Consider the following 10,961-nt stretch of genomic DNA (forward strand, 5'->3'; position numbering starts at 1 on the left):
TAGGCGTATAATGTGAACATCTAGCAATCCAAAGGTTGTGAGTTTGAATTTCATCACGGACAATTTTACCTAATTAACAACTTTGCAACTACTTAGCATGTTAGCCAACCTGTCCCTTAACCCTTTTAGCTAACCTTTCTCCTAACCCTAATGTAACCATTTAACCTAACTCCTAAACTTAAACTTAACCCTAACCTTAACCCTTACCCCTAACCCCTAGCCTAGCTAACGTTAGCCACCTAGCTAGAATTTGTAACATATCATATGTTTTGCAAATTCGTAACATATTGTATGTTTTGCAAATTCGTAACATGTAATACGAATTGTAATTCAGAACAAATCATACGTAATGAGTGATGGACATCCACAAATGAATACATACCATACGAAACGTAACATATCATACTAAATGGAGTGTCTCGGATTTACATACAGAATAATACGAAATGCTCTGAGACCAGGTCAGCAGCAATCTGAGGAAGGTACATTCAAAAGTTAGGCCTACCTTTCCACCCCAGACAGAGTAAGCCTACAGACACAGAAAAATGTAATCTTTAACTGCTGGCTACTCTTCTTCCGTGGCTTAACCCAATGAGAGAAGGCCACAGTGTTTCCCTAAAAGCTGTCTGGGATTAAATATCTTCCATTGTACAGAAAGTGAATAGCTTAATTGATAGTGACAGAATTAGATTACTTCCCAGCAAAGTCAATTTTTGGACTCCTTGGCTATAGAAGGTTTTAGCTCACGGTCTGAATGTCAAAGAAACTAAACAATGATATCCCCATATGCATCGAGGTTATGTCTTTCCCGGGTATGTTACAGCTTGTTTCTAGCATAAAGCATCGCGGACCAAAACACTGTTATAGATCACTTCATATAATTGGATCCGTTTTATTTTCTTCAAAATCTTAAGCTAACAAGGGGTAGGCCTGTCCTTTTTAATAAAAGGTAGGCAGCCGCACGCCTATGGCATACCCTCTCATACCCTCTCAATTCGAGTCTTGGTTTTAACTTAACAGCCCTTCACTGACAATGGCATAGGCCATTTAAAGAGTGCATGGTGGGTGGAGGAATTGACCGACAAATCGAGGTAGGCCAAACAGGTAGGCATACGTCTTATTTCTCAAATAGGAAGAAATAGGCTCTAACACAAAGCCCTCTTGTTGTTAGTCTAATTAAAATGAAGATGGTTGAAATGAATTATGCCTACTCGAATTGACCTACTTTCAGCACCATGAACTGTCCACTTCCGACTGATTGTGCCACGACTGCTGCTTCAAATTTCATCCCCACAATGTAAGTTACTCGAATCTAGCTTATTGTGAGGTCAATAACTCTGATAAATACATCATGGACAAAAAACATATTGTTTTTATTAAAATCAGTTATAGTAGTAGCAAGGTAACAAAGTTGACCTCCGGTCGTCATCATCTTCACGCTCTCCTCCTCAAACAAAACAGAACATAGGCTATAGGCTAGTCTGCGCGCAAGATAGTGCATTTTTTGGACTAGGCCTAATCTAAATTTATTTTTGGAAGAGGCCTTTGACTCTCCTCCTGAACTGCCACCATAGGCCTACACAGGACAGCCATTGGTTAGGCAGCACACAAAAACGTTTTTGATCAGCAAGAGCAGAGCAGGCCGGGGCTCTGGGTTGGAATATCCATTGCAGTGTGTAATGCTGCCTATTTTTATTTACATCATCCCAGCAGCTATCTTAGAAATATAACTTTGCTATGTGCTTCTCCGAGCATGCAATTCGTAGCCTATAGCTTATAAGCTATGGATCCTTTGATTGAGACCACACTAAATAGCCTATAGACGCACTTGATATTGCGCGCCCAGCGGAGAATCAAGGTTGAGGGGTGGCATCGGGCACACATCGATGTACAGCCTAACAAGCAACTCATTCTAAAACACTGAGAAATATTGAAATTTCATCAATTACAAATTACATGACCCTTCCCTAGACTAGATTTTAAAAATACTAAGCCCTCCCCTTGACTGAAATTGAAAAAGCATGACCCTCCCCCATTTTCCTCTAGGTACCCATTATGTACATTTCTATCCATCCCTAAAGAAGACCGAAAACATAAGGCAGGTAACATTACTCATGAGGAAAAGTTATTGGATATGTTTTTTTCTTTCAGGGTTGTTGTGTGGCACAAGGTAATATTTACAGCTGGGTCAGTCATAGGACTTTCTGGCAGACATCATTACAAGGCAATTTACTGATGACAAGCACTGCATAGATAGATGTAAAGTTACCAACATTTCCAGTCAACATTGTTTCAAGGCTACACATATCTGTTGGCAACAGGTTTTACAGAATATTAGATCGTTTGAGGTTTGCAAAAATATGTCACATCAAGCCACATCTCGTCCATCCATATGTATCCATCTTAGGGAGAGAAGAGATAAAGTCTCTAGAACATCTGGATCATGCACTCTCTGGACTTTCCGACGCCGACCCACTTAACTGTAGAGAGAAATGACAAAGGACATGTCAAAAAACACTCACAAATCCCCCCAAAACGTTTGCACTAGACTTGCAGAATTGGGTACTAGTTATAAAATAGCCAATAGTGCCCCCTACTGGCACATTGAAGCCATGTCCCTGGACCAAAGTTGGCTCTTCAGTTTCCCATTTAGGGGTCAGTATGCTGGACTATGGTATGGTTGTAGCTGGTAAAACTGGGTCACGTTAAGTAGGCATTCCACTGAAGAAAATATTTTGAAATGTGGTGAAATGGAGAAGATATTACTATGACCTATATGCCTACTTGTTCAATAAGAAGGCTTATTTTTCTTTTCAGTTTGTGCCCTACTGAAGATGAGCCTGCTGTCAGCAGGAACTACCTGTATCCTATATGTAACTTACTGGGTACTCCAATGTGGTTCTCAACAAAGCGGATGTAGTTCTGAGCCTTCTGGGGGAGATCATTCCACTTCCTGGCTGCAGACGTATCACTCTTCCAGCCTGGGAAGGTCTCATATTCTACCTCCACTTTGTGCAACAGCTCCATGTTAGCTATGTGAATGAAGGTTGAAGATAATTATTAATCAGAGGAGAAATCAAATGTTTGTAGAGATAATACTAATGTCTCTTTTACAGTGTAGGCCTAGTGTGGTACAAGTAGGCCTACTTTTTAATCAATCAATAAAGTTGAATTTAGAGAGCATACCTGGGAAATGGGGAATTATTTTGCCATTGATTTTGTAGGACACTCCTACTTTGATCTCATCCAGCACATCAAGGATGTCAAGTTTTGTCAAAGCAATGCTGTTAGGAAACAATGTTATTTGTTTAACACATTTGAGAAAAGAGAGGAAAACTACTACATTAATTACATTCAGACTAGCAGTCACAGGCAGAGACAGTACATTGAACCTGTCAGATAAAAATTTAAATATGGGCAGATATTCAAAAAGAGTAAGGTTTGGCCGCCTGCCTTTCAGTCCTATCCACTCACGCAGTGAAGCCATTGATCATGTGGGCGTATCTCAGGATGACCAGGTCCAGCCAGCCACAACGACGCTTCCTGCCTGTGGTCACGCCCACCTCATGACCTCTCGTCTGCAGCAGCTCACCTGTCGCCTGCACAAAACACACTCAGTTATCTAGAATAGATCACTTGATTAATCAATATTCAATGTTGGGTACTAATCTTAATGTTTTTTATTAATAAAATGTTATAAAATGCTTAGTAAACCAATAGATTTACAGTTGGAGTGAGGGATCAAGCTAAAACATGTTGAACAGCAGCCCCATGGACAGTTCTCATGTTAGGTAACATAACCCCAGACCAGACAGTAAATCTATATTGAACCCTGACTCTCTACCCTAAATTTAGGCCCTGAACATGTGATCAGCAGGAGAGCTAAAGTGTGTTTTAACAGGCCTCTCACACAATCTGACAGCTGGCCACACAGGCAGTGCATTTTGAGAACAGGCTTCCTACATGTGTGAGGGTCATGTGATCTTAAACACTAGGCTTACTATACATATCCAACTCTACTTGTACCTCAAAAGAAAACAACATGTCTAAACAAACTGCAAGAGAGTGACTTAGGCACTGTAAATATCAAACTACAAAATGCAGTATAACCTCTGCTAAGAGGCCTTCACCTTTATGGCACAGGTGATAGTGCACACTCTCACTCAAGGTCACTGGTTCAAGTCTTGCTCTGGCTGTTCCCCTTTAATCGTTACAGTAGCATCTCCTTATTGAGAGTAAGGCAAGAGTCAGAAATGTCCAGATAGATGAAAGAGATCTTACATTGAGCTGTTCTGTGGGGAAGGCGCCAATGCCTACCCTGGTGGTGTAGGCCTTTGATACACCATACACTTCACCAATATTCAGGGGAGGGATGCCAAGACCAGTGCATGCCCCACCAACGGTGCAGTTTGATGAGGTCACAAAAGGATATGTGCCTAAAGGGAAGAGAGAAAGTGGGAATTAAACTTACATACAGATGAGTTGTCCATTTAACCATCAAACTTTCCTGTCTATCTCATCATTGGCACAATCCTCAATGGGACTATGATATTTCTTACCAAAGTCAATGTCGAGGAGGGCAGCATTGGCCCCTTCCACCAGAATTTTCTTTGGGGGTCCATGAAGAGCCTCATACATGTAATAGACTCCATCTCGCACCATCGGCCGCAACCTCTCTCCATACTCCTGCACAATACAAGACAAAAAAAGTTGCATAGGTCTAATATATCCATAGCCCATGACTATTCATTCAGAGGAGATTTACCAAATACCTTCAATTTTTTCAGCTGAGTTTCAGTATCAACTGTCAGGGATGAATACATGGACTGGTACTGCGCGACAAGGTTCTTGAATCTGAAAGAAACCCCCAAATCATCTCAATCTCTATTACTGTTCACTTTAGTGGGTCAATTTAGTTCAAGAGCAAAGTCTCAAAAGAGCCACAATCATGTACTGTTGGACTCTAAAAATGTTTGTTGTATGTGAGGTTTAAATGTGTATATGGTCCCGTGTAGCTCAGTTGGTAGAGCATGGTGCTTGCAACGCCAGGGTTGTGGGTTCGATTCCCACAGGGGACCAGTATGAAAAAGTATGAAAATGTATGCACTCACTAACTGTAAGTCGCTCTGGATAAGACCGTCTGCTAAATGACTAAAATGTATATTGTGTCCTGTCTGTCAGTAAGCATACTTGGTAGAGAACTCTTTGAAGTCTCCCAGCAGGTCACAGACACGCAGTCCAATGCGAGATGCTTTGCTGGTATAGGTGGGTCCAATGCCTTTCTTGGTCGTTCCAATACTGTCATGAGGAAAAACACCTGTTTTAGCTGAGGGGATTACAAAGTAGAATCTGCAATTTTTCATCAGATGTGGAAGTGATTTTTTTAGTGGGTGCTTATATTTGTCCTACTATTAATATGCATGTGTGAATTGGAAATGTGTTTTTTGCATATCCCAACTCCCCCTGAGATTGGGGTCACGGCCAGAGTCAGCCATTATCAATGGCAACCCTGGAGAAATCAGGGTTAAATGCCTTGCTCAAGGGCACATCGGCAGATTTTTCACCTTGACGGCTCGGGATTCAACTAGCGACCTTTCGGTTACTGGCCCAACGCTCTAGCCGCTAGGCTACCTTCTGCTTGACTGAAGTCTCTATTGACAGTGACCCATTGTATTCCCTTACCCTATGTAAGCAACCATTGCCTTCCCTACCCTTACATCTTTCCCTCTGTTGCTTGTCGCTGGGTCTCCTGAATTCCATCCACAACCTGGTGGAAATCAAACACTGTCGAAAGATCAAAGCAAAATAAATGTCAACCTTTCTCTAAGCACAATACAAAGATATACAGTGGGGAAAAAAAGTATTTAGTCAGCCACCAATTGTGCATGTTCTCCCACTTAAAAAGATGAGAGAGGCCTGTAATTTTCATCATAGGTACACGTCAACTATGACAGACAAATGGAGGGAAAAAAAATCCAGAAAATCACATTGTAGGATTTTTTATGAATTTATTTGCAAATTATGGTGGAAAATAAGTATTTGGTCACCTACAAACAAGCAAGATTTCTGGCTCTCACAGACCTGTAACTTCTTCTTTAAGAGGCTCCTCTGTCCTCCACTCGTTACCTGTATTAATGGCACCTGTTTGAACTTGTTATCAGTATAAAATATACATGTCCACAACCTCAAACAGTCACACTCCAAACTCCACTATGGCCAAGACCAAATAGCTGTCAAAGGACACCAGAAACAAGATTGTTGACCTGCACCAGGCTGGGAAGACTGAATCTGCAATAGGTAAGCAGCTTGGTTTGAAGAAATCAACTGTGGGAGCAATTATTAGGAAATGTAAGATTTCCTAATAAATGGGAGAACTTGCACAATTGGTGGCTGACTAAATACTTTTTTTCCCCACTGTACATTATGCAGATAAACAAACACACACTACTAAAATAGCACATCATGTATATATCTTCGCTTAATTTGTGAAACCAGAAAAATGCAAACATACCAAGGTGAGCTCTGTCAGATACAATTAGTCTCTTCTCCCAGCCTTTGAGACCTGGTCAGAGAATGGAGAAAAAATACAATACTGTAATGGTTTCCTCAAACTTGACAACTACAGTATTGACTGTTATTCTAAAAATACTTGATTTACCTTTCTTCTCATTCTTCTCTGCCTCCTCAAACAAGCCTGGTAGGTGTATGACTACGCCATTACCTACAATGGACCATATGCTGGATAAATGAGCACATATAGACAGTTACCCATTGGGGTCAGTGGAAATTGTGATAAAGAGAGAAATACTCACCAATGACACATATGCTTTTGGGGTTGATAATGCCACTGGGGAGAAGGTGGAAGTCATACTCTGTACCTTCCACTACCACTGTATGGCCTGCATTGTTACCGCCCTGGAAGATCAAAACAAGACTGTTTGGCAATCCAGCCATAAAGTCTAGTGGCATGAAATCACCAAAGGACAGTTATTGATTTGATTAATGGCTGTTACTTGTAAAGGGATAGCAAAATGTGGACATAAAACAGTCAGGACACCCACTGGCCATACATCCAGAGCAAATGCATAATCTTATTTTAATCAGTGGATAATAGAGTCTAAGCCCCCTCCCCTGTCACCAAGCTACCCCCCTTCCAACTATTTAAACAGATTTGGCTGCCAGACCCTCCACTCCTTGCCCCCTGGCTAAGACCTTCTCACATGTCAAGTCACCCTGGGACTGTGACCCTGCACCAGCGGTGGGTGGGGCTGGCTGAAGGAGTACATAGAGTGCTCAGTGATGTGACTTGCTGTCAATGGAGAGTACAACACAACTGTGTAATGGCCTTTACAATGTGAGTGTCCCAAGATATGACTTCTGAGCAAGTTTTGTTTTTCCTTGCTGGCCAAAGAGAAACTTTGTCTATGAGTGTCTCTCTAGCCACCCCTCAAAACCTGGATCCTCTCTAGGTTTCTTCTTAGGTTCCTGCCTTTCTAGGGAGTTTTTCCTAGCCACTGTGCTTCTACATATGCATCGCTTACTATTTGGGTTTTTAGGCTGGGTATATGTATAAGCACTTTGTGACAACTGCTGGTGTAAAAAATGCTTTATAAAATACATTTGCTTGATTATTGACATCATTTTCATTCAGGTTAGTCTCGTAGGAGAAAAGGTGCTATATAGAACCAAAAAGGGTTATTCGGCTGTCCCCATAGGAGAACCCTTTGAAGAACCCCTTTTGGTTCCAGGTAGAACCCTTTTGGGTTCTATTTAGAACCCTTTCCACAGAGGGTTCTACATGGAACCCAAAAGAGTTCTACCTGGAACCAAAAAGGGTTCCAAGAGTATTGATCCAAGTGTGATCAATATATGCTACCTTTCCCTGTCAGTACTGTGTGATTTTAGACTTTAATTTGTAAGAAATAGTTAGCGTTTTGCCCTATTGTTGGTACTATGGTCTATTTTAGCAGTTCACTATTGGTCAGATATAGAAAATGTACAGTTAGGTGATGTGAGGTATGGATCCCCCATTGAGAGAATATGCTTTCAAGTTCTTAATGATCATGTAAGTCTAAAGAAGGACAAATATCCAGTTAATAGTATTCCAAGTTTAAAAGTTTCATTGACTGGACTAGAGTTTAAATCATTCAAAATGTGTTGAAGTTGAAGAACTGGTAATAGCACCCAGTTTTCTAAATAAATGTTTTAATTCTTTAAAATAATATTTAAACTAATTTCCTGCATTGATAAAATAGAAAACAAGATTTATCCAAAATTCCCTTATAGCCTACTGAGGACATCACATGAAACATTTAGGTGCCAAAAAACGTGCATTACTCTTGACTGCTTTTTATTTTATTTTTTACAGTAAGCTATTTCAAGCTTTTTCCAATGCCTGCCCCACACCTGTCACACTGTAGTACAGTACAGTGACAGTCACCGATTCCGATATGTTGGAACATTACTTTCCTAAAGACGCATCATGAATTTCACAGCAACCAACCATGCGTTATAATTCAATGACATAACTTTTGTCAGTTCAAGCATGTCAAGGTTACATTAATATCGTATTATATACACACGATATTACCTGACATCTGCAAACAAGGTCAGACTCAGTCGCTAGTAAATCGACGACTTTTCCTTTGCCTTCATCTCCCCATTGCGCACCGAGCACCACTGTCACTTTGTTCCCTGTGTCATTCCGTGGCCGCTTCAGCCCTTGGGTTGGGTTGGAGGGTGGATTTGTATAACTCTTGTGGTCTTTTGCTGACCAGCTCAACGACATGATGTTACTTAGGCTGGCCGTCTGAAACAGACTAGAACGTTTCCAAGAGTAGCATTGCCATATCAGTGTCTCCATGATGTCAGAGCAGGACGCACAGACGCAGTAGGCAGATCTCGAACCGCGCCTGGGAGCACTGTCGCCCAACTCCACGTTTCCATAAAGACTTGTTTGATGTCAATAAAGAGAACGGCAATCTCATACTGTGAATTCATTTATTTTTATTTTTATTATAGTCCAGAGTCCAGACTCAACATTCGATACTGTTGTTACAATCTATTTGCAACCATGGCACCCTCTAGGCTATCAAATGTATAGAGATAGTAAACTTTCAGGGCTAAACTTTCTTAAAATTGCACCATGCACTTTTAATTCATGCCTTAAGTGTTCATATTTTATGTTTTAAACTGTCTGTGTGTTTGTCCTATTGAAGCACCCTGTCAGCCATGAACGAATTGCCCCTCGGGGGATTAATAAAGTTGTATTGTATTGTAAATGCATGCTGCAATAAATTATGCTCTGATAATTGTAGAAATAAGTTATGTTATTGATAACAGTAGGAAGAAGCTGATATTTCTTTCCTATATGCCAAGTGTGGAATCAAAACGTAAAAAAAAAAATTCACATGACATTCACAAAAGACTGGAATACTATTTTCAGCACAACTGTTCCAACCAACACACTATCAAAGTTTATTGTGAAATAGACACGAATTTGGTTCCAACTGTGCTGGATGTCATTTATAGCTTTGGAAATTAAGCCTGTCTTTTTATATTCAAACACAAAACAATAACATAAAAAGTACATATACTTCAAATAATCAAATTTGTAAAAATAAGTCAATTTTCTTTCTCTTCAATATAGAACACCTAAAGTGACAGAGTAGTGACACAGCCTGATCTCATAGACTAGATGTAACATAGTAAATGTAATTCCGGGACAGTCAAGTTAGTATGTTATGTTTGGTATGGTGACATAAGACAGATGGTTACTTAAGGCAAAAACAAAAGTAGGGTGGTATAACACGAACGTCTAGCAACCCAAAGGTTGTGAGTTTGAATCCCATCACGGACAACTTTAGCATTTTAGCTAATTAGCAACCTTTCAGCTACTTGCTACTTTGCAAGTTCGCTAACCCTAACCCGTTCAGCTAACCTTAACCCTTTAACCTAACTCCTAAACTTTAACTTTACCCTAACCTTAACCCCTACCCTTGCTAATGTAAGCCAGCAAACGTTAGCCACCTAGCCAGAATTTGTAACATCATACATTTTGCAGATTCGTAACATATTTTGCAAATTTGTAACATTTAATATGAATGGTAATTTGTAAAACATCATACGAAATGGGTAATGGACATCCACAAATTAATACATACCATACGAAACCTAACATACCATACTAAATGGAGCGTTTTAGATTTGCATACAGAATAATACGAAATGCTCTGATACCAGGTTGTAGCGAAGAGTACATTTGCTGGGATTGAGGCTGGCAGAGACCACAAACAGTAGCCTTGTGGAACACAACAGCTGCATGAGAATGTGTCCATGACCCAGCCTCTTGGTAGAATACAAATCAACCTGGCCAGGGAACCATGGCAGCTTTTGAGTTTATTTCACAATTTTTTAAAGAACTCAAAATTCTCCAAGGGAAGGAAGACCATGCTGATATCTTCTTGGAGGAATACATTTAGTTCAATATAATGTAGTCCAGGGGTAGGAAATCCAGGTCCTGGAGTGCCACAAATTTAACCAACCTGGAAGACCAGGTGTGTTGAATTGGGGGCAATCACTGAACTGATCAATTAGCTCAGTTGGTCAAGGCCGTGTTCAGTACATAAAAACGTAACAGAACATTAAATTGAACGGAAACGGTGCTGTACTGAACAACCAGTTAAAAAACGGGGAGGGGTTGGGCTATGGGTTCAAATGCACAGCTGCCCTTTAAATACATCACTCATTGCTTCAAGCCACACCCCAGCACACCCACAGAACGGAGCAAACGTATCTCAAAGTCTGTTCAAGAACGTACAAGAACATTTTGGGAAAACGTGTCGTTCAGTACAAACCGTTCCGCAACGTAGCAAACGTTTAAGCGAACTGAACGCACCCCTGGTGTGGTGCCTAGTTGGAACAAAATCCTGCAGTACCTGCAGCACTCCAGGAACAGGGTT

The 10,961-nt window shown here is 40.6% G+C and overlaps 1 protein-coding gene across 2 annotated transcripts; it reads right to left on the reverse strand.

Moving 5' to 3' along the window:
- Window positions 1–1,354: 1,354 nt before the first annotated feature.
- LOC311102328 (adenylosuccinate synthetase isozyme 1 C-like) lies at window positions 1,355–8,827 on the reverse strand. Of its 2 annotated transcripts, none has more exons than XM_084143632.1 (13): window positions 8,591–8,827; window positions 6,813–6,915; window positions 6,659–6,721; window positions 6,512–6,562; window positions 5,718–5,784; window positions 5,191–5,298; window positions 4,773–4,854; window positions 4,560–4,686; window positions 4,282–4,436; window positions 3,475–3,599; window positions 3,187–3,284; window positions 2,883–3,032; window positions 1,355–2,480 (listed from the first exon to the last, which is right to left on the reverse strand). In XM_084143632.1, exons 1-13 carry the CDS (start codon window positions 8,786–8,788, stop codon window positions 2,428–2,430), a joined length of 1,380 nt encoding a protein of 459 aa, XP_083999758.1. In that variant the 5' UTR covers window positions 8,789–8,827; the 3' UTR covers window positions 1,355–2,427. The 2 variants fall into 2 exon arrangements, with proteins under 2 accessions (XP_083999758.1, XP_083999759.1); XM_084143633.1 differs by having other exon boundaries at window positions 6,813–6,959; window positions 8,591–8,647.
- Between the last annotated feature and the right edge of the window lie 2,134 nt (window positions 8,828–10,961).

This window comes from Coregonus lavaretus (assembly GCF_964263955.1).
Source record: "Coregonus lavaretus genome assembly, chromosome: 27".
Taxonomy (NCBI): Eukaryota; Metazoa; Chordata; class Actinopteri; order Salmoniformes; family Salmonidae; genus Coregonus; species Coregonus lavaretus.